The sequence below is a fragment of the Calonectris borealis genome, chromosome 11 (genome assembly GCF_964195595.1).
Source record: "Calonectris borealis chromosome 11, bCalBor7.hap1.2, whole genome shotgun sequence".
Lineage (NCBI taxonomy): Eukaryota > Metazoa > Chordata > Aves > Procellariiformes > Procellariidae > Calonectris > Calonectris borealis.
In genome coordinates, this window is record NC_134322.1 from 22,698,849 (window position 1) to 22,722,795 (window position 23,947).

Sequence of the window (23,947 nt, forward strand, 5' to 3'; positions counted from 1 at the left end):
AATGCTGTCATTTTTATGTACTTCATTTCCCCTGGTAATTTTTCAGTGCTGCTACCATTATTTCTTCTGCCCATTTCTTCTTACACTGATGGGGGCAAATTTTCCTACTGCTGGACTGGGGGCTTTCACAGCAATGAGGTGTCATTAAATCAGACAAGGCAGCAGAAGTTGAAGAATGATCCAGACTATAGAGGGCAAGGCAAGAGAGGTCAAATGAGCAGGTTGTGAAGTGAATTCCCAAAGGGCTCCGTTTCTTTTAAAACTGAACAAGAAACCAAGCAGAGTAAATATGAACGCTTAAAGCAGCTCCTTTTCTGTTTCATAGTATAGCTTCTTTATAGAGCTGCTTCTGTGTGGCTTCTGACTGTCTGGTTCTCTGCTGGAGGGGATAAAAAAGCAGAACTGGGATTGGGGGAGCACAGGGTGGAGACAAGCGCTAAAAAATAATATAAATGGCCATCATACGATAACTGAGTATAAAAATATCCCAATTTTAGTTGTTACTTGGGCTACTTCTACACTGTAGGAGTAAAGTGAATTCAGCAGAAACTGATGAGAATGATTGAGAACAACCTGGAATAAATGAAAAGTTTGAAATTCTTTCCTTTAAGGGGAAGAGATTAAAAGAAAAAGCCTGTAAAGTAATAAGTGAGCTAGAAAAAGATGAGGGCCATATATATTTTCCCTGCCATATTCAGCAAAGATATGGAGCAGTCAATGAAATTGAAAAGGCAGTAAATTCCAAATGCATTCAAGGAAATACTCTTTCAGACAGCGTATATTCAGACATCGGAGCGTCTTCCACAGACAGCACAATTCAAGGGCAGTTTGGATGTTTATATGAGCTGTAAGTATATCCAGAGTTATAAGGTAGACAAGAGCTTTGGAAGGTTAAAAACAGCTCCTGCTTCCAAGTTTAAATCAATCTCTCACTATTACATATTCAGGTGAAGTCTTCCCAGGAGGTGGGTTATCATCCTTCTGCCTGATGTGAGGTTTCTTATGCCTTGTTCTGAATTAACAGATCCAGGTTGCTGCCAAAGAGAGCTTTCTGGAGCAATTGGGCTCCACATCTGATGTGGTTTGACCTTGTTCATTTGCAGTTTCAACTGAAGCGGGTGAAATTATTCTTTGTATACGCTGGTGTGAAGGAAGCCAGGCTCACAGGCCAGGAGAGGCGTGAATCAGGAGAGAGCGGTGGGTCCCATTCCCATCAGGATTAAAAAGGAAAAGTTGAATAGATGTAGCAACAAACCCATTTCAGAAGGAAAATAGTAAAAATTGGGCCAAAGCAAGTAGCGCTATTCAAATAATGTTATCATTCAATGGGCTTTTTGGAGAGAAATACCAATAAAATACTTTCTGATCACATGATGCAACAAGAAGAAAAGGTTTCATTAGGACTTTGTTAACATTTGTGCAAGCATCTTGCAATGCCATGGTGGTGTCTGGGTCCGTTCCAGCACTGACAGACAGGGACCTAGTATCGAATGCCTCTTCCTTTTCAGGGGAAAAGGATAAAAACCTGCCTGTGGAAGGATGTGGCCTTTTAAAAGCACTTAATAATATCTTTTGCTTTTTGGATGGTTGGTTAGTATAGGTTTGCTGCAAAGAAAGGGTGTCAAAGTTTGAAGATTCATTTCAAGGACAGAAAAGCCCTATACTGCAAAGAAGGGGGACTCCCCTTTACGTTGTCAGCTTGATGACATGTCTCCAGGCCTCAACCTCTGAGGCACAGCTGGAGACAGAGGGGACAGCAGCACTTTTTTATAACAGCCTGTATTTTGCTTGAACGTACAACATCCCTGTCAAACTCTTATTATTACTATTATTATGATTATTATATTATTATTATCTTATACCCCTAAAAGAGCTGTGCAGATCTCCTCCTTCTCCCAGGCTGCAGCTCTGGGGATTTTTGCCTTGATACCTGTCATCAGGCAGCATTTCCTGTTGGATTTCTAATTAAAATGGCAGCCTTTAGGGACTATGTTCCTGCCTAGCATATATTAATGGAGGTTTAAGAATATTTTAGGTGGAATTTAAATACTGCTTTTAAACATCTTTGTTCTGACTTAGTTCATTTTTCTATAATCAGCCAAAGTATCTATATACAACCACAGCAGGAATTAATCTGTCATACTTTCATAAATATAATCTACACTGCTTGTTGGTTAAAAAACAGTTTTCCCTGCCCCAGATTCTTAAAGCAAATAAAAAATGTACCCAGCCACTTCCCCGCTTCGCTCTCCTCCTGGGATCGTATGCGTGCATGTGAGGGTAATGCCTATATTTCCTCCAGCAGCTCCTCTTCCTCTAATTTCTCTGTGTCTCCTCTGTGAAGCTTACGGGAGGGTACAGGTTTTCTGAGGTATATTACTCAGCGAGTTATCTTCACTGCGCTGTTCTTTTAAGAGATGTCTTCTCTAAGGTGCACGTTGCAATACTGAAAAGGTTATATTGCTATTATTACTCTAAAAGAGTAGGAGGGCGTTTGTCTCCCTCTTACTTGTCTTGGGCCGGATGCGACATGTGTGACACACTGTATGCAAATAAATTTGCATCAGTCTGTGCAGTGAAATCTTTTGGCGCTCTGCTGGCAAACTATTGAGGTCCCCCAAAAGATGATTCAGATCCTTATTGGAAATATTCAGACCAGTCTCTGTCAAAGCAATTTAGGGAAAAAAACCCAACAGTAACAAAGCAATTTAAGTTTGTGCTACTAGGGACCGAACAGCAACCTACCCAGCAGCCTGGCCCACCTCTCTTCTGAATTTGTCCAGTGCTGCAGTCAAAAATTTTTATCACTGTGGTATGAAGCGCATCAGTCGTTTCATCTGCTGTTTTCTGAAATGTTACTAGCAAGAAAAAGAGTGCCCAAAGTGGATCAATGGAGACTTTGCAGGCAAATGCTCAGCCCATCTGGAAATCAGGCTATTGTGGTGAGCATCCTCAGTCTGTGAACCTTGGTCTCTGTTAAAATACAGTGTCACTGAGTTTGCACTCGGAGGAGCTATCATTATCTTTGCTCACACTCTGCCTCGTGGCGCATGAAACAATTCAAGTCTCCAGGCCTGCCAGGCCAGTTCCTTTCATGGATGTTACAATCACTAACAGCATAAAAAAAGTCAAGGGTGGAAGTTGTGCTTGGTTGCTGTGGTTGTAATCAAATTAAACTAGAGGATTGAGTTAGGTGGAAAGTACTCAATCTCCCTGCAGAAAGTGAACCATCCTGGCAGGCTGAGCTGTGCTATTAGCAGCAATAGGTTATACTTTGTACATAAATATAATCAAACGTAACGCGCTACCAGCCTCAGTGGGCAAATGCAGCATGTAAAATTTACATTACCGGTTCTGTTTAGAAACAGGAGGAAAAAACTTGACAGTTGACAGAAAGCCTGATCCTTTAAACAAATGCTAGGTGCAGAGCCAAAAAGAGATCAGTGTGAAAATATGTGTAGCTGCAGTTTTTTTAAAGAGCCCGTAGGACTCGTTTTGGCTGCTGCCCTCATCTCTGTGCACTGCTTCTATAGGGTCCCCCATACAGAGGTTTAGGTGTGGAGCCATAGGCCGGATTTCTATAGGGAAAGAGTCTATATATAAACTCTTCTGCTTCCAACCACTCGAGCCTATTCTGGGATGAGGTGGGGGCCTCAGCTATGTGTGCAAATGTTGCCTTGCTTACGCAGAGAGAAGTGTTTTGAACACAAACAGGCGCATGCTCATTCCATTTTGGCATGTGCATTTTTTGGCCCAGCTTCTTTCAGTGCACTATCTTACAAATATTTGAATAGGGATCAATAGAGGGTTAGTATGCATGTGCTTTTCTCTTTAGATTGAAATGAAAGATGCATTAAAGAAATACTAATTGATCAAGAGAAAACTGCATGCATTTTGTAGTTCTTCAGCAAGTTTGCACTTACTGGGCAGGACCTAATGAGTTTATTATATCCCAGGTGGTAATCATATGAATCCATAAGTACGTTAAGTGACAATCTTGGATTTTTAAAAATCTGTTCTGAATTGTAAACTAAAAAATTCAAGTGTGACTGAAAGAAATACGAAGACAAAGGTCACTGCTAATTTCTTTTGCGACAGCTTTCTCTGGAATGCGAACTAGGGCTATTTTACAGGCAATCTGAATTTTGAGAAAACCATTTTCTTTCTCATTTGAAAGGTCTGTTCTCTTGATCTGATTTTCTTTCTCCCGTGTTCTGGTTGTGTGTTTATGGATACAAATACAGCTGGCAGTCCCTAGTTCTCTGGGTCAGGCTCTTCCATGTGTGTAAATGGAGATGGGGAGGCACTGTGGCAGACTAGATGTTTGTTTAGTCCACCTTCCTGCTCTTAATAGAGATCAAATGCTTCAGAGGGAGCATGTGATGAATTCCAAAACAACAGCTCTGAAATAATCTGCTCGCAGGTGGATTTATTCCTCAGGGTTTTTTTAAGCACTGAAAAGGAAGAATATAAACCAATTTTTAAAACTTATTATTAGTCAGCCATTTATTTACTTAGGCATGTATTTAATATCCTGCCAAGTTCCTGGCCTGAAGGATTCCTGTGGCAATGTATTCCACAGGCTAAACTGCACATTGTTTGGAAAAAAGAGCATTTCCTCTCATCAGCTGATTCTTCACTTTGATAACAAGTCCTCTTGTCTTTGGGTAAGAGAGGACAGTTAAGAGCACTAAGCCTATCCCATGATACTGATGTCTTTCAGGGATACTTCTGTCTTACCTGCCTGTCACCATTTCCTCCCTGGACCAAACTGTCCCAGGTGGTGTTCTATAATTACTGTTTTTTAACTCCTGTCTGTTAATCAGGGATCCTCGAACTATGGTAAAGCTATCACTTAGTGGAAGGCAAACAGCTTCAAAACAGTATGTGACATGGCCCAGCTTTGGGACGTGATGTTGCTGCTGGGAGGAGAGAAGATTGGGATCCCCTTCCTCAGAACACCTATTTATACATTTTTTTAACTTCCTCGCTGAAAATAGATCCGTGCTCCAAGGGAAAGGGTGTCACTGACCTGGGTAATAGCATAACCTGATCAATATTGCCATTAGTGTTTTGTCTCATTATTTGTCCATGCTAACCGTTTTAATTGACTTTGTGCCTGGTAGCTCAGTGCACCCAGGGGGTGTTTTCCCACTTAGCTCAGTGAATTTTTGATCAGACCACAAACGAGGTCCTTGTGACACAGTCTGCAGCCTGGACTCACCTACATCATCTGAGTCATCCATCGATTACCTCATCTTGCTGCTCAGCTGCCTTTCCCAGCGGTGAATACCTTCACTGAGTGCCAGACCAGCGCAGAGCCGTGTGGACCAGCCCCTCAGACCACTCAGTGCTCCTTCTTGCTGCCATTTCCAGGCCTTGGCAGGCTTCACCTCTTACCCTGTGGTAGCCATGTTTTCCTCACACTAATCAAGCCCCAGTTTCAAACCAGTTATGTTTCTTGTCTCCTTCTCAGGTATTTATGCTTCCTTCCCCCTCAGCCTCCTAGATATTTCTTTCCCTAGGCGTATCTATGTATAGTTACGGAGCTAGACAGACCTTTTGCCTGATGACTGTGGTCATTCTTAAACTTCCAAAAAAGCCTGTGACCTATTTCCAGAAGTGATTCATTGCTAGCCTCTCAGAACTACAATTCCCAAAGATGCAGATAAGAGCCATGAGAGATTTAAAAAAAAATGCCTAGGCAGGTAAGATATCTAATTCCCACTGAGAGCGAGACACCTAACCTACTTACAGCTCTGGGGGCTTGATTTTTTTTTTTCTTTTTCCAAAAACATTTAACTATATCGAGAGATACTGTTGAAAACCGGAGCTGTAGGCAAATGAGAACATAAGCCCTATCACTGAAAAGCAAAGGGGCATATCCTCCAGTCACTGAGGTTCTTGAAAAAGCCCTGGCCCCAGTAGTTGCATTATTGCTGCTCTGGGACACGTTCCCTGGGAGGTGAAAATGCCATTGTCCCCCCGCGCTGGAGGCACCGGCCACCTCCTGTCTCTGCTAGCTAGCACCCATGGAAGACTTACAGCTCAGTTCAGTAGAGGCAGAATCCAACTCTCAATGTTTTTTCCTAGAGGTTTAAAGAAAACCATGCAGGAAAGACAGTTGTTTGAGTTGTGCTAGAAATTATTTTTAAAAGTCTGTGTCACGTTGCCGTGGTGACAAAAGTTCTTAAAATGATGAAGATTAAAGTCTAGGCTGGGAATGGTGGCATGGGAAGGGGAAGGGGGGCTGTTGTCATGACAACCTCAACTCTGAGAGTGCAAGAGGCAAAACACATGGTGGTGGCAGGATCTTTGGGGTTTATATATATCTATAAACATCTGCCATTTATGCCAGCTTTCTCAGTGCTAATTAGTCGTGCTATTTCACCTTTCTCTGCTGTAAATATTTTCCAGTAGACACATGTCTCTGAGGGAGAAGGCAAGAAAATGCTTTTTTTTTTCTTTCATTTTTGCATGGGCTTTCTGCTGTTCTCTGTCTATGGCCCCTCAGCCCCTACCTGGAGAAGAACTTCCATTAGCCAGAAGCCAGCTGCCTGGGAAAAGTTAAATCACCTCGGGAGGAGGCAGAGGCTTGCAGGCTTGCATCATGTTCTTAGAGAGCTTGAACAGCACCAGGCCGCTGCAAGTTCACTTCTCCCTGCCCTGCCTGCACATACACACTCTGGCTTTTCTTGGCACTGAAGTGGATGTTTCTGAACATGAAGGGTACCTCCTTGGGCTCTAGTTAGTAGCCACGATACATGGGCAGTGGTTAGAGCAGGAGATCAAAGCTGGCATCCCTAGATTTGGCTCAGAACTTTGTACAGCTTCCTGTGCAATGGCTGGCAAGTGGCTTTTCCCTTTCCCTTTTACGTGCCTCATTTTGCACATCTAGAATAATGGAGATCACACATTCACTGGAGATATTGAAGCGTACCAGATTAATGTCAGCCGAGCCCCTTGAGACCTTCAGATGAAAACTGCAACAGCAGCACAAAGGATTATTATATTTTAAGTGTAAAATCTACTTGGATATCTCTCTTAACACCTGGCACTCAGTGCACTTTCCTCAAACTTGCTGTTCCGGGCAGCCCTGAGCAAGCATACTCCACAATATCTTCCCCCATGAGCGTTAAACCTAATGAATCACGGACCTGATTCTCCTCTCACACTGACTCAAGGCAGCATGAGCAACTCCGCTGACATTGATTATGTCATTTGGTGCAAACCAAGCATAAAAACAGAATCAACTCCAAACTCCTGCCTTCATCTAAAACTTGATCTTCTGGCTATAGTTTTCCTTTTCCTTGCTGGCACAGCAAAAAGCAGGCAAAACCAAGTCCCACACCATCTCAAACTGTCAAGCGCATCCCTGAATCTGCACACTGCTTGCAGATGTATCTGCGCACCACATATGATTTCCTGTCTCCAGTCCATCTGCTGTGTGCTGGCTGGTGCTTTCAGCGTTGTCCCAATACAATCTGGATCCCAAAGCTCCCTCCCTCCCATACCATTGCACCGTTCTGCCAAACACATTGCAATTAGCACAGCCCAAAGCTGTCTGACCCAAAGCTGATCCTTCATAAGGGACTCCTGCTTCCCAGTACACTCTGAAGCTGTAAATAAGCCCAACTGTGTTCCTTTACATAATTTTTCTTCCTTAAGTAAGCCCCTTTTCAGCAGGCCAGCCTGAATAACAGTTGCCTCAGAAATTTGGAGTTTATATCTTTGTATATTTTAGTGACAAGAACAGCATTTTGTCCATTCTTCCAAAAGAACCAATATGTGGCAAACCTTTTGGAGTAAAATTAGTTTATGTTTTGGCACAGCTTAAATGTGGCATCACTGGGAGAATAAATAGAAAGTTGGGGAGGGGAGGAAGGAACAAGTACAGGGGTTGATGATGCATTTCTCGTAGCAGCATCAGGAGAGGGAAAACAGCAGCTGAGATGTTTTGTGTTGCTTTGCTGAAACATTGTTTCCCAATGGTGTGGGTTTACTCACCAGGCTGGATTTCTTGGGGAGCTGTACTTTCTCTCTTGACTCTGATTTCTTGTGTGTCCTTACAGTGTCTGAGTTGCTCAGGGGTTTTGGCTCTGTGTGCGCCTTGTGTATGCTCATGGCTTCCATGCTTCGGTGCTCTAATGTGCATAAAGCTGTGTGTGCCTGGAGAGGATTTTTCCTCCTGGAGGAAGCCCATCCTGCGAGCTCTTCATGTCGCTTCAGCCTCCCAGGACGGATCTGCACGTCAAGACTCCCAAGCCCTTCCTCTCTTACATGGGTTGCGTCAGTCAAGACTCTTGCTGAGTGTGAAGGGGACATTTTGCCTGTTGCCACAAGAATTGGCACTGATTTGTGGTAGTCATCCCTAAATGAGCAATACCACTGGTTTTTCAATGAGCTGCCTTTAGTTTGCTTGTTGGCCAGAATGAGTAAGAGAAGAACTGTTGTCCAGTCAGTTTTTGTAACTAAACAGGATGAGGCCCAGTCTCATTAGATTAGATAGGTGATATGCAGAGACACTGTAGCTGATGATGCAGGGCCTTAGTACAACCACCCTACAGTAGTCTGTCTAATAGTATTTTAGGCTCAGAAAAGCTCTTCACAGCAACCACGCATCCCCAGTATATCGAGAGATTAACACTTAAGTTTGAAAAGGCAGCTAATGCCTCTATGAGGAAAATGTATCTTTACCTCTGTCTATGTAGATAACGTACCTACACAAGCCAAGTAAAGAAAGGAAGAATGAAAGACATGCCAACTTTCTTTCCCATAGTCCACAAATATTCTTCTTAAATGTAAGTAAACACGTATTTCCTCACAGCAGAATAACTTTAACTCTGACCCTAGAGCACTCAGAATGACATATCATACTGTTTCGATTCTCTTTTGAGATTTGTATTTCCTTTTAAGGTCTTTGGTTTTTTTAAGCCATAAATTAAGAGTAAATTCTTTGCTTTCTATTAAGCTGGAGCAGTGTCACAGCTACTTGATTATCCACAGGGGATTTATCACAGTTGTATATTAACCATAGTGTGGATACAGACACCAGCACTGACTCAGGACCAGCAGGCTTTCTTAGTTTGGATGCAGTGCTACAGAAATACCGCTATGATGCTAGTAGAGGTAGTGAAGGGCAACAAGCAGTTTCACTGCTTTCCTGTGGTGCAGAATCTGTTCATAAACCCTGTGGATGGAAGTCAGTTCTGTGTAGAGCCAGCGTTCAGCTGAGCTAGTGTGGATGCTGTTGGCTCTCTCTGGCAGTGTGTTTAGCTCCGGCTCAGCTGTGCTGGCTCCAAACAGAATCATTAGTATGCCTCTGTGTCGCGGTCCCCAGACCCTCAGGAAAACCCATTTGTTCCAAGCATAGCACCTCCGTACATGCAGAGCCAGCAGGGATGTGCAATCACACCCCAGCCTGCAGAGCTTGACACACTGGGGAGCTGTGCGCAGAGACAGAGGCTTCGCCGGAGCTGGCCTGGGCCTGGCAGGGCTGGTGCAGAGCCTGGACCAAGCTGCCTCCCTGCAGAGCACTCCCTGCAGTGTCCTCCCGGCAGAGCACTCCCTCTCAGTCTCGGAGCAGTCCAGCCTCCACAGCCCTAGACAGGCAGATGCACTAATGCAACATCGCTTTCAAGGATCTGAGAAATTCTGGTGACCTGTTGGTTTGGGTAGCCACACTGAGCTGTGTGCCAACATAAAACAACACGCCTGATTAAACATACAACTTTGACTTCAGTCAAAGCCCTTATTTCACTGCCAGAGCCAGGCGCCGACTTCTCCAAGGTGTCCTTGATTTCTTCCAGCTCAAGTGATCAGGTTAGAGGAATCCTGCTGCAGTACAGAGCCAACTGAGGAGTACTGTACAGTTATTTGCAGCTGACAAGATTTCAGATTCATGCTGATAGGATCCCGATAGCTTGTTCTGTATAAGTGGGATTTCCAAGGTGGAGCTCTTACATAACTAGAGATGACTTTGTTGAGGAAAGTTTTGGTCCTCCCACTTTGCCAAGCTGTCCTTTCAGAAAGCGTTGCAAGGTGTCCTTTGGCTAGAAGGACAGAGCTGACTTTGTAACAGGGATTCTGAAGCCACAGCTTGTTTTGGACCACCAGGAAACAGGGATATTAGATCTATCAGAGGATACCCTTGGAAAGAGGTGCTTTTAAGCGTGAATCTGTGCTTTGTCCTTCTCCTCCTCCTCATTCCCTTTTTCCAAATCACAGGCAGCAGAAAGCCAGAAAGCACAAGCAGTTCCAGGGGCAGAAGGAGGTGTGGTGTTCTGGGACTCAGCCTGGGTTGTGTTACAACAGGAGAAGAAAGCCCTGAGTGTTAATGATGAAAACCAGAGAAGTTCCAATTACCACTCGTGTTCCTCTGCTCGTGGACCAGCTATTCTAGAATGTTTCTTCCCCACCTCTCCCTGGTGAGCTATAGACTGCTTTAGGGCACTGCAGCACTGGCTTAGACACTGTCCAGCACACCACTACTGCAACACAGGCACCTATTTACAGTAGGAGCTGCTTTTCGGTGAAAGGTGTTCATTCACGCCCCTTCACAGTTATTCCTGTGTGCTGCACAGTGAGTGTTTCTTATTCTTCTCTTGCATGTGAATGCAAATGTATTCCAAGGAAGGGGCATGAGCTGGTAACTCCTGAGACTGACATTTGAAATTGGATTTGTCTCACCTGCAGTTCAGACATTTACAGTTGAAGTTCATTATCTAGACTTACTTTATGGGCAGCAGAAGGACACAGGAATTCCTGAGACAGAGTGCATCTCCTTCTCAGGTAAACAAGTGCCACAAACCAGATGTGTCACCCTCTGGGTGTGTGTTTCCATCCAATGACTCTAATGATATAGTCTAGATCTCAAGGCCCAAAATAGGTGAAGTGAATCCACCCTTGCGTAAAGCAGATATTGTCTCTACCTGTGTGGGAAGTTTGTGTCAGCTCTGTTGTGACCCTTCCCTCTAGTCAGTGCTGGGCATTAGGGAGCAATCCCGAATGGCCACTGAGCTCCTGGCCTCTGAGCTCTGTGCTGGGAACATCCGTGCATTACAAGGGCAGGTGCACCCTGGTGTTAATACAGAGGCAGGACTCTCCTCCCCTTTGTGCTTCAACACTGGGTTCTACGCTTACGAGTGGGTTACATGATGGGTGGTGACCCAATGGTGAAGGAAGACCTGTGAGCCAAGACGAACACACATTCTGCACAGAGCTGCCATTTCTCAGCCGCCAGCAAATGTGTGAGTTATTAGTGCATGAGAGGAGGCAGCAGGGCCTAACGGCAGAAGCAAACACATTCATTTATTCCTGTTTTTTGGAGGTGCACCAAAGAATAAAGGCTTTCTGTCCTAGCCTGCCTAGAATAGATCCCAACCGTCATATAAGAAGCTCCATATCCATTCACCTTTCCCCTAAACCATCCATTCCATCAGGCTCTTCACTCTCTGCTTTTAATATATTAAAGGAAGAAAGGCACTTCCTAAATCTGACAGGGTTTCTCCCTATCCCTGGCTCGAGTTCCCTGGATTACAGGAGGGCTGGAGCTCTTTGAGAAACCCACATAGGTGGGAGAGGAAAAGTCAGTAGCACAGTAAAACCCTGGCGATACAAAAGATCCATTCAGAGATCTTTCTGCAAACTGCTGCTCTGGCTTCATTAAAAGCATAGCCCATAGCTGTCACTCAAATAGGCTGGATTTGCTTTGGGTTATCTAAATGAGAATGATCATTTCTGCAATGGAAAAAAAAAAGATTAAACCAGTAGGAATTACTCTTTATGAATTATGTACTCAGCTTTCATACTGACCTATTGAATCAGCATTGAGGGTTGGATTTCTTAGAACAGCCTTTCATGCTTGATTTTGGATATTTTCTTCTTTTCAGCCCAGAAATATCGCTAGAATGGCCTTTCTCACACTAAGTGACACCGTGGACTCCAGCTGCATCTTGGATGCGGCAGAAATAATGGAGTTTAGAAGCAGTTATCCAAATCATTCATCCTTCTGGTTTTCAGCATTCTTCTGTGGCTCCCCCCCCAGTCTGGATTGAGCATGTCGGCATCTCTCAATGCGTATGACCTCATGGCATCCTGATTAGGTGGGGAAGTGTTAATATCTGGTGTGGAAACAGGCATTCAAATTGAACAGCTAGCTCTGACAACAGAGTGATGAGCCAATTTAGGCAGCTAAACTGACAAACCATGATTCCTTTCTTTTATAACAAAAGTTTTCTGCTTTTTAGCTGCTTGAACTGACTCACTATGGGATCAGAGGAGGCCGATCCCTGGTATACGCAAAGATGGCAGGTACATACTGCCATGGGTGATTGGGAGGAGCAGGACTCTCTCTGTCAGAGCAGCGAGGAGGTATATGGACTTAGCCATACAGTCAGATAGCATGCCTGTGGCCTATCCCCTGCTTGAGATACTTCCCTGACAGTCATCTCCCTTGGTAATCGCCTGCCCGGCTGGAGGTGATTCCCAGGCAGCTGAGTCACCCGCTGCATGCCCGTCTTCCTACACCGAGGCTCAGTGGCGCCCAGGCAGTGCTCTGTTCAGCACTCAGGAAGCGCTAGGTGTGCTTCTCTCTGCCGTTTCAGTCACTGCACTATCAATTTTTATTAATAACACAGCAAACTGAAAATCACTTTGCTATCTTATATAAGCCTGTATCAGAGTCTCTGTGCCTTTTGGCCCACTGCCTGGTGCCCCTTAAGAAAGTTGTGTTTACAGGTTTATTTTACATCTGAAGAACTGACAGTTAATCCTGCTACATCCCTAAGGAAATGGTGAGCTTGGATAGGTGTCACTGTGTGCTCTGCATGGCTCACTTGGAGGTCAGCTTTACAACAGCACTGGGAGTCACTCTGTGACCTGGTGGCAGGTCAGAAAACAGAAAGTATGACCACGCAAGGCTGGAGCAGCAGGGCAGGGCCGAGGTACCAGAGCAGAGCTGCGGAGGGGGACTCTGCAGGTGACATAGCAGAGAGGCTGTGGGCCAGAGTGGAGGGGCTGTGGCGGGGCTGTTGGGGAGTCCAGGACTGAGAGAGCAGGAGGGGCTGCAGGGTGGGGTAAACAAGCTCTGTGGGAAGCTTCAAGCTGGTGTAGCTGGATTGGGACAGAGCTGATTAAATATACCCTGGAAGGGAGTACCATCCTACAGGTCAGGGTGGAAATGCAGGAATACAGCTGGGACATGCAGCCTCATCTGATTCACAGTAGTCTATTCCTCTGCTTTTTGTTCCCTTCCATTAAATCCAACTAGGACATTGTGTCACCAGATTGCAAGCTGGGCTGCAAAACAGAAGCCATGGGGAGGCCCCCTGAGAAGGCCCAGCTACGGCAGCTGACAGCAGTGAGTCTCTCTGCTTCATTCACACACAGCTGTCCAAAAATTTCACTCCTCCTCTACCAGAAACAGCAAGACCGTGTGTGAAGAGAGGTGATTAATGTTTCTGCAGACAAGGCTCTAGGGCAGGACACGTTGGCAGGGCTGGGGCATGGCTGTCAGGCCTCCATCCATCCCAGCTCTGTCACAAATTGCTGTGGTGACACAACAGCATGTGGGAGAGGATGCCAGATGTGTTTGAGGAATCTGTTTTGAGGGTGATACAGTAGGCTTCTTTAGCTGGAAGCCAGCACACTGTGAGGACTATGTGTATGGTCCTTACTGAATCCAACCCATTGCCCAGTGACAGTTTGAAGGTCTCCCTTTTCATGAACTGTGTTAATGACAGAAGAGGCCAGAAGGTGGGCTCTGTGCTGAGCCACACAGGGCCAGCCACACTCTCCAGAGCCCGTCTCTTCTCACTGTGGCATGTTGTAAGGTAGGAAAACCAAACCTGGGCAGATATGTAGCTCAGGATAGCAGTCACTGGCATGTCCTATGTGTCTAACTGTCATCACAAAGCTGGGCAAAAAAGAGCCAAGCACCCCTAATGTCTCCACAACATACCACCCGTAGGAAAAAAATAGTGTCCATCAAGTACTTCTTGACTGCATATGTAGCTTTGATAATAGGGCACCTGGATTTCTCAGTGTATCCTGCTTATGACTAGTACTACGGACAACAAGGCCATAGACTCCCTTTGCATTAGAGAACTGACTGCAGAGGTGTGGTTGCTGTTGCCTGTTTACAGGTTTCTGGGCTTCCTTGCTAAGAACTGCTATACAGCTCTGCCATGTTTCTCTTTTCCTTGCCCACCTTCACCTAAGACTGGAAGTGATATAGCAGCAGAATACAAGAAATACAAGAAAATAGTTGAATCAGATCCTCTTCTAGAAGTCTCTGCTGAGTTTGAGGCCATTCTTTCTTGCATTTGATACTTGCAGAGACTGCATCTGACATCCAGTACAAAGAGAGCTTCCACTATGGGTCAGTGTATAGCATATATTCAGCAAGAGCAGAAATCAAAGAAGGGCATTGCAGTTAAAAAGATGTAATGATAGAGTTTATTTCTGAGGAGTGGCTGATGTTCCAGAAATATTTGCAACCAACTTATTTTATAAAATGAGTTACTGAGCTTTTAATGTAAATCAGAAGGCAAAATCAAAGGGCAAGAGGGGTGAATTATTATGATTTTGTATTTTGGTTTTTAGTCTGTTTTTCAGCTGGTCCTGCTTGCATACTGTGACTGACCTGAGCTGAGCTGATGCAGCCTTTTCTACTACTTTAGCAAGGTTCTTGACCCTGATACTGCATCTAATTATGTTGGGTTGGTTGTTTGGGGAGCTGCCATCTAATCTGCTCCCTGTTGGCCCCTGCAGATCTTCCATATGACCTACGATCTGGCCAGTGCAGTGGTGCGGATTGTGAACCTGATTGGGATGATGCTGCTGCTGTGTCACTGGGATGGCTGCCTCCAGTTCCTTGTGCCTATGCTGCAGGACTTCCCCGACGATTGTTGGGTGTCCCTCAACCGCATGGTGGTAAGTGCCTGCCCTGCTTGCTCCCTCACGACCCTAAACCCAGGCCCTCGGTCACAGCATCACCATTTCAGCATCGACCTCCCAGCACTAACATGGCATCCCCCAGCTTCCCATTTCCTCCCAACTCCTTTTAGGGCCTTCTTCCGCTATCCAGCAGGCATTTGTAAAGCCACAGCGCTGTGGGCATGGAGGCTCCTTGGAGGCAGTCTCTGCAACGAGACAGGGCTGCAGAGCAGGAACCAGCCCCAGCAGAGCCTGCTGCGGGCTGCCTGCCGCAGAAGGCAGGAACCAGGCTCCCCCTCCTGGCAGGAAACAGCAAAGAGCAAGAATGGAAACGGTTTTCTGCTGGGATCTGGGCATACTGAGCCAAAGGCAGGAGGCAGAGGGGGTCCTAGAGCCATAGCTGGGTCTGATCTATAATTCTCATCACTGGTCCCAAGGAAACTCTTAAGCCTTCTGCTCCATATCCACTTGAAGGGTGGGTGTGATCACCCACCCTTCTCCCTGGGGAGCTGCAAAATGTCCTGTTAGAGTGGGTTGAAACAGACTCTGCCAAGCCACAGTTTGGCCTCCCATCATGGGATCAGTAGCCAGCCTTCCCAATAACGTCCCAAGCTGTGCTGCTCATTCTGCTGTTTGCTGTGAGGGAGATTTATACCGTATGGCAAATGCACGAGGAGTTCATGGTACCTTTCAACCATCTCACTGAGAATTCAGGATCTTTTATTCAAAGGGACAATGTCCAGTTGATTAAGCAGCAAAAACTGACAAAGCTTAAAAAATTGCCTCTTATTGCAGCTCTTAACCTCCAGATTCCCCCAGCCAATTTCTTCGTAAAAAAAAAAAAAATAATCAGGCACTCGGGCAGAACAGAACAAATGTAAAATGTATAAAAGAACTGCCAACTTCCCATGCCTCCCACATGCGGAGCTGTGGGCACATGCTGCCCACGCCTGAGAAGAGTGAGCATCCATGAAAAAGTCGTCTGTTTGGTGTTTATTTATTCATTTCTTCCCTCTGCAATAATCATTCACTTCCTGCTGTTGAAAGGTGCCAGACTGACAGTTCTGGAGACTAGAACCCTTTATTTGTCTACAGCAGAAGAACAACCCATGCAGCAGCTGCCTTATCTTCCCCCATGCTGCCTTCTTATTTATGTGGCAGGAGCATTGAAAGATCAGGGCCCCATTGTGCTTGTGCTATTCAGGTTCAAAAGGACACACAACTCCTCATCCTGGAGAGCTCAGAGGTGCAGACAGAAATCATCCCCATCCGATGAAGTGACTTGGCCGTGGTGCCTTGCAGGACAGTTTCAGAGCAGCAGATTTGAACCGTGTTTCCTTTATCCTAACATTTGGGTGGAGGCTGCTCTCTGATGGCAACACCTTCTATTCGCTTTTCCCATCCAACCCTGGGAAAAGAGGTAAAAGCTAGGGTTGCAGAGTTACAAGTGTGAGTAGCACACTTGGCTCAAAGGCCAGCAGATGAGAGCTGCAACAGAAGCTGCAAAGTCACCTGAAGAGTCAAAAAAACAGGTCTACTGGTAACTGGTGCATGGAAAACCTTCACAGAAGGCAGTAACTAGCAATGGCAGACACACACAGTGAGAGGAAGAATAATCCAGTGGCTGGAGCACTGACTGCAAGTGGGACACCTGGATTCAGTTCCCAGCTCTGTTCTGTGTGATCCCAGGCAAGTCAGATGGGAGGCTCAGAGAGTTCTCCCTCCCCAGATGCTTCTGAGGATAAGTAAATACTGTAATGGTGGGTATCTAAAACAGTCTGAGAGACCTGGGGTTGTACTGAGTAGGTTGCACAAATGCATGGCACATGCTAATGCAAATTGGCTCTTGGACACTTTTCACTCAGAGGCTGTAAAGCCAGAAAACCACTTGTATAACCCAGTGGAATGAAGCGAACGTGGGATGAGAGCTGATAGGAGGGAAACAAAGCTAAATTTATATAATCTAGAAGAAGAGTTACCTGGGCCAGACTTTGATCAGAGCCTATAAATGACCATTAAGGTAACTGTGTAGTGGAGGAATAGGGTCTTGAAAGGTGGCAGGAGTCAGAACAGATGAAGAAAAGATTTAGCCTAGGCACTTTTCTTGGCAGTAAGACTGAGGAGAGGGAGGAAGGATGTATCCCACAGGCAAGAGGGCTCAGCAGAGTCTCTGGGAGGGGCAGGGTAGAAAGTTTCTATCCTGAGCAGAGCTTTACCAGGCAAGGACTCATGCTGCAGTACTTGTCTTCCCAGCCTTGAGAGCCTGTGAAGCTGGGAATTAAACTTGCCTTGTGTGATTTTTTCCGCTTCTCTTCTGCAGCTAAATCACCTTCACTTTTTCCACTTAATAAAAGTGAAAAAAAATTATTATCTCAGTGACTGTCTCAGAAACAGAGCCTCAGGAAACTGGGGTGAAGAACTGGAGAGATGGTTATATGCCCCACATATAGTTCAGGTGGCTTCCACTCCAGAAGCTGTACAGGAATATGCCAGCCCCAAAATAGCTTGGTTGTAGAACATTTAACAAAGAGAACAATTAGTTCTTCTGGAATCAGATAGTTTCTTCTCACAATAAGGTTCTGCCCTCTAATCTCCTGAGAAGATTTTCAGATGTGTCATTGGGACAAGTGATGGATGTGGATGGCATGATTAGTGCAACAATTTACGTATAGTGAAGTAACAGGAGAGGCCACTGAGTCAGGACACAACAAGAAACCGGTCTCTGGGCTGTTCTCAGATTTTGGTGCCAAGATCTTGATGGCACCAGAATAGCTCTATTTGAGAGCTGTGATGGACAGGGTTGGGAGGTGGAAGGCCAGGATGGCATCTGTCTGTGACAGAGAGTTGGTAGGTTGGATTTTTGGACATTCTGTACTGACCTGGTCACAGCTTTGAGGAGATGAATATACTTGGTGCACAACTGCCCTGATTACACACAGGAGCCAAAAAGCTGGAATGGAACCACTGCAGGAAAAAAAGGAATCTTCTGAAGCTGCTACAGCCAAGGGGAGCTGAAAGTGAGGTGCCAAATGCTTTGGAGGCTTTCTTCTTGAGTATGCTGGTGCTGCTCTTCCACCACTCCGGAGTTTCCCACCTAGCCACTTGGCAGTCCATAAAACCAGCACTGATTCCGACGCAGCAGGGAAAGAAGATTCATCACTTCCCATCTGTTTCCTAAAGGTTTGATCCTCTTCCAGGGGATCTGTGAAGGTTCTGGTATTGCCAAAATCATATCAGGGGCTCGATAAATCCCTGGGTCCAGTTCATCTTGGTGTTTTCTACACGCACCATGTTTCATCTTTAGCAATTGTAGAAAGAGTGAGTCTCTGTATGACTTCTTTCTCAACTGGCTCTGAAATGGCAGGGAAGGATGTTTTCAGTATTGCTCAGCCCCAATCTCAGGGGCTTCAGCATTAGCTTCCCTACAGAGCACTTTATTAAAAAGAGAAACACTAGTGAGTCAGCTGCAGAGCAGCATGTGTGCGGGTAGCAGCATCTCCCCAAGACTCTTGCCTAGCAGCTCCTCGTCAGAGAAATCTGAGCTCTGCTGAGACCTGAAAGCTGCTGGAAACACATGGCTCGCTCCCTGGGGTGTTGTGCTGAACTGATAAACCCTGCAGGGAAGGCAAATATCCCCATGTCAAATGCAGCGACCTTGCATAGGAAATACTAATTGTCTTCCCTTCTACCAAAAGAAGGAGAGTAGCTTTCCTTTTGAGCTTAAACTCCCCCTTGCTGATAGAAAAGAGGAAGAGAAATGGATGCAGCGTGTGTTGTGGAAGACAGAGCAATCCTGCATAGATCTACTGTGTGATTCCTAACTCCCCCCAAGCCTCTGGTCCAGCAGATCCCTCCTACCCTCACTCAGCAGGCATGTGAAGCTGTGTAGTAGATTATCATGTTTTATAAAACCTGTCAGGGAGCAGCAAGAGTAGGGCAGCTCCACGATGGGATATGAGCAAGGAGCCAAGGGTGACCCCTGCCAACTAGGGCAGAGTCCTACCAGTCTGAAACAGAGTCGGCAGAGCAGAAGTGGCGATAACAGGGTCCATTGACAGGATAACAGTCAATGTCCAGGGACTACCCAGGGAGTTCAGTTAGGAACAGCAAGAGATGGGGTCAAAGGCAAGGCTGGAAACAAGGCTAAAGCATATGTTCAGGGCCCAGGGCTGGGCACAGGTACAGCTAGCTCAGGCAAGGTCTGGGTGCCCAGGCCTGCGCTGAAATGGAGCTCCAGGATTAATGGGTGCATGGGTGGGGCTCCCAGGCAAGGCTGACTAGGGCAATTAAGACTGGTGCACTCAGAGCACTGAGAAAATCTCTTCTGTTAGGTGAAGGCCATGCAAAGCTCTCCTTGGAAATAGGCCCAGAACAGGCAGGTTCTGTCCTATGTGAAGTTTGACCTATCATGTCCATTTCTCATCCCAGTGTTCCCTTCCTTTAAACTGGATCTGAAGGTTTGTTTTCCCAGCCCAGCTGTGACAGTGTTGTCCAGGGGAGGGCAGTGATGTTCAGAGGCCTTATTTCACAGCTTGACATCAGTGGTGTGCAGTAGAAAACCCTGAGTAACAACTCTGTGGCCAGATAAGATCACTGCTGAGACAAATGTGGGAGTTCACAAGATTGAAATATGCCCTTTCACTACAGACAGCTCCTTAATACTGTGAAATGTTAGTGGTGTAAGTCAGGCATGACATTGTGCCCGTGGACTATGCCCCTACCCTAAGGATTTGCCAGTACTTCTCTGTGTCTTTACTTCTCTCTCTCTGGTCTTCTCCAGTGAGGGTTCAACCAGGTACACTCACGTGTACATCAGACCCTGAACATCCTATAAGACACCATACTGTTTCTTTAGGTGCTTCTATAAGGTACTGCAGAACCCAACACGGCATTTGAAGAGTTCCAGGAACGTGTCTCCAAGTATTCAGGGGTGGATCTGAGCAGAGGCATTGCAGTCCAGACACTAATCCCAGAGAAACTCTTATACTACTGCCAGCTGTTAAAAACAAGCTAGTCTGAGAAACAGCTTCAAAGTAATTTTAACTCCCTTTTGCAAATGCTCTTAGTGCCTGGCATGTGTCTGAGATAACATCCCTCTTAACTATGTTCAAGCACAGATCTGTAGCTCCATTTTAGCTTGCTTTGAGATTTGGTTAAAGAGGAGTAATTTTCTTTCTGCAGTTTAAGGCCTCATTTATCTACCCTAATGGGCGATTTTAGCCACCCCAGTATATTTGAAGTAGTACAACCCTCCCACCGTGGGGACTGGCATCGTGGTATATTGAGTATAGGGGTATGGCTGTTATGGAAACAAGCTGTATCAGTATAAGGCACCGTGATGCTAGTAAACTTGTGTTCACAGTACATTTAGAACCACTACCACTAGTCTGGCTTAAAGTACGGCATTCTTGACCTGCCTGCGTATTCTGTGGAAAACAAAAGAGTGTAGAGCAGGCCTAAAAACTAAAGATATACTGAGACCTATAAGCAAAGAGTCATCACATAAACTGTGCCATGAGGATCCAGTGTTCTTTACAGATGCTCAAAGAGCTCAGAGGTTGTGTCCTAAAGGTAATTGCTCTGAAAGGTTTCCCCTTCATGGAAGTGCCTCTCTTTCAGCAATCCTTGATCTCTTCTCCCAGCAGACCACATTGCTCAGGATTTTTTTTTAAACAGTTCGTGTTTTCCTCCAGCTCTTGCCCCTCAGTCTGTCATTACTCAGTGATCTCCTCAGTCTGGCACGAAGCAGGCTGTCCTCACAGGGAGCCATGCTGCTGATGGGAATTGGGGTTGTGACTTGTAAGTGTAGAGTTCCCAGGGAGCCAGAAGTGTTTCTGCAGGCTACGGGGGCTCGGTGATGTTGGATGTTGTCGTTTTGGATTACTAATTCCTACAAAACACTGGCAAGCTTCCTCGTAAACAGCACTCCTGAGCAGCAAGTTGCTGGAAGAATGGCTTTTAAAACTTGAACCTGCCTGATACCCAGATGTTCCTCTTAGGCTCTGATCATTCGTGGCCATTAAAGACCCTGGCAGCCAGTTTCCTGATATATCAAATTCCAGCTCAGCTATTCTTATTCTGTCTCCCCAAATTCCCTTTGGAATTTCAGCTCAGCATTTCTTTTCTCCCTGCTCTCAATTCTGTTGTGGAGATGTGCTGCCCTGTTAAACTACTGCCACACCGAACTCAGAAGGCAGCAGCATTTCTGCAATGTCCAGTGAAAAATGCCTGCATGGGAAAGGAATTCATTTAACAAGGAAGCGGTGGGACAGGACACCTGCACTACTGCCTCTGCCCCAGTAAAGCTGTGAATGTGCTGCCTACCTTTACAGGTGATGCAGCATTTTAAGCAAAGGTTGGTCAAGTGTGACTGCTCCTGGCTGTTGTCTCAGGATGACAACTTCCCTGCTGAAGCATGGACAATAGGTGGGCTAAAGCCGTAGAGTTTAGAGCATTTGCCGTTCTGTAAGTGCAGGGGCCACGGCTTTATGACTGCTAGTACTACAGGGCTGAGGGAAAGGGACTGTGGCTCCTGGAAATGTTAACAGCGAAGGTGCAGGGATGCCTGTGTAAGATGTGTGAGATGCTTGATGCCTTCACAGATCAGAAGTGGGTCTGCAAAATGACACAAAACCTGGGTGGTGGAAAAATGGACCTCCCGCACTTCTTTGGCCAGGACTCTAGGATCCACAGCATAGACATGGGTGAGGCAAAGGAGCAAGCAGATTCCCTCCTTTGGTGCTTACACCTCAGGCAGCCCCCATGGTTGGATCCTTCCTGCTGCCCTGTATAGGCAGCAGAGTGCAAATGCTCTTTGCCTTCATCTGTATCTGGCTCCCCTTTGGGCTGCGACTCCTGAGACACTGGTGAGCCAACTGGATATCCAGGAATAGAAACACCAATGGCCACATTGTCTCTTCTCTCTCTCTGTTGACTCAAGGGCAGTTTTTTCCAGTGCAGGAGGTGAACAGGTTCCTTCTTTGTTAGGGAGGTGAGCCCAGACAGGCTGGCGCCAGCAGGGAGCAGTCTCTTCTGGGGCTGTGAATGTGCTGCTTCTTCTGTGTCCGCTTTGCTGTCACTTCTGTTGCTTTGCCCTTCTTGTTGCAGCATGAATCAGGCCTGTCTTGCATAATTTAACTGAATATGGCCAGGGTAACACTATCCCCTGTCTTTGTCCATGTGCTTATCTCCTAACCAAGCATTAAAGCTCTCCAGAGGTTCCAGCTCTTTGCCACAGCTCACAAACAGCAACAGTATGCGTTGCTTCTGTTTGCTACTTGTAAGCTTACTGAAAAATTTCCATCAACATTAGTGACACTGAGAGAGTTGTTTGCAGAGAGGTCATCAGCCATCCACCTGATTGTGATTAGATCCCTCCAAGGAGGTGTCCAGTAAACTCCAGAGCTCCCAGCATTACTGGTCATTGGTGCTGAGGCTGCTGCGTCTCTCTGTATGGAGTTCACAAAAGTATTGCTTGTCTATTTGACAAGCCACAAACCAGGCCTTCTGTACAATGACCTTCCAAGTTGCCATGGTATATGTATCTGCAAAACTGTATCCATAATGTTAACACCTTCCTAGGAACAGAAAGAAGACTGATGAATGTACAGATTATGTGCTGAGATGAATGTCACTGTAGCAGAGGTATTTTTTCACATACCTTGTAATAGCAGTGTGTGATGACAGTGCATTTACTTTACAAGGTTTTGTGGCAAGGACTTGCTAGCATATAATACCCACAGGATAGTAAATGTACCTTGAGTTCTTCCACGAACTCAGGCTAATCAGAATAATCATGAAACTTATGCTGTTTTTTCTCCCTATCCCATGATGTAATTGCTGAGGTGCATCTTGTGTTAGTTGCGGTGAGAGAGCACAGGGTGTCTGAAAAAAGCCGTTGACTTCAGCTGGCTTCTTACGGTGGTTTATTGCATCTCTCAAATGAGACCATTTGTAGTTTTCTCAGCTCCCTGAAAAAAGCCCTGTTTTACACTGAGAAGAACTTGCTGTCTGGACATTATCATCTTAATTTTCTGCCCTTCCCAACTCTTCAGGTAATGACCAGAGATCCTGACCATTTCCTAAATTGCTGGGGAGTGATTTTCCCCACTCTAACATCCTGCTGCTGGCAACCTTGCTCAGGCTGTCTTTTACCAGTTCTCTGTTAAAGTCCATTTCCCAGCGGAGTAATCATTTGCTTCAGTTCCTTCTCCCACACGTGGGTCATTTTGAAAATATCCCAATGCATCATCTCAGTTTACCTCAGGTTACCAGTGTGTCAGACTGTCTGGCTTCCTTTCTGGAAAGTTTTGCTGGAAAGAGTACACGGAATCTGTAAAAAACCTGGCTAAAGTCAGTTAATGTCAGATGACTAAATTTGGGCTTCTTTTTTTAAATCAGGTGTGCCCAGCACTTCCAACCCATCAAAGAATTAAATTGCTTGTTTAACGTATAGAGGTGCTTTAAACATGGACTTTTGGGTCTAACGTTAGGTATCCCTTTCTGAAATGTGTTCATTTCAGAGAATGTCTTGTCCCACTGCTAAAGCTTTGTCTGTCTATCTGTCTCTTTAGAATGACTCCTGGGGGAAGCAGTATTCCTATGCGCTGTTCAAGGCAATGAGTCACATGCTCTGCATTGGGTATGGGCAGCAGGCGCCCGTTGGCATGTCAGATGTGTGGCTCACTATGCTGAGCATGATTGTCGGTGCCACCTGCTATGCCATGTTCATCGGCCATGCCACAGCCCTAATCCAGTCCCTGGACTCCTCACGGCGTCAGTACCAGGAGAAGGTAAGGACTGGGCTTTGCAACCCTTATGTGACCCAGGGGTGGTTTACGCACTGACTGGAGGAAGCCAGGGCTGTCAGTGGCCCGTGTGAGAGCCAAAGGTGTGGTGTCTTTGTCACCACGGCAGTTTATTGGTAATAATATTGGTAATTAGGCTCGCCAATGTGACGCCCATGTATAAGAAGGGCCGGAGGGAGGATCCGGGGAACTACAGACCGGTC

At 45.9% G+C, this 23,947-nt stretch overlaps 1 protein-coding gene across 1 annotated transcript in view; it reads left to right on the top strand.

Moving 5' to 3' along the window:
• HCN4 (hyperpolarization activated cyclic nucleotide gated potassium channel 4) overlaps positions 1–23,947 on the top strand; it is a 107,845-nt gene that overhangs the window by 47,404 nt on the left and 36,494 nt on the right. The window contains exons 3-4 of the mRNA XM_075159564.1: positions 14,773–14,934; positions 23,511–23,729. Coding sequence (XP_075015665.1) covers positions 14,773–14,934; positions 23,511–23,729 — 381 coding nt within the window. The remainder of the gene's footprint in view (positions 1–14,772; positions 14,935–23,510; positions 23,730–23,947) is intronic.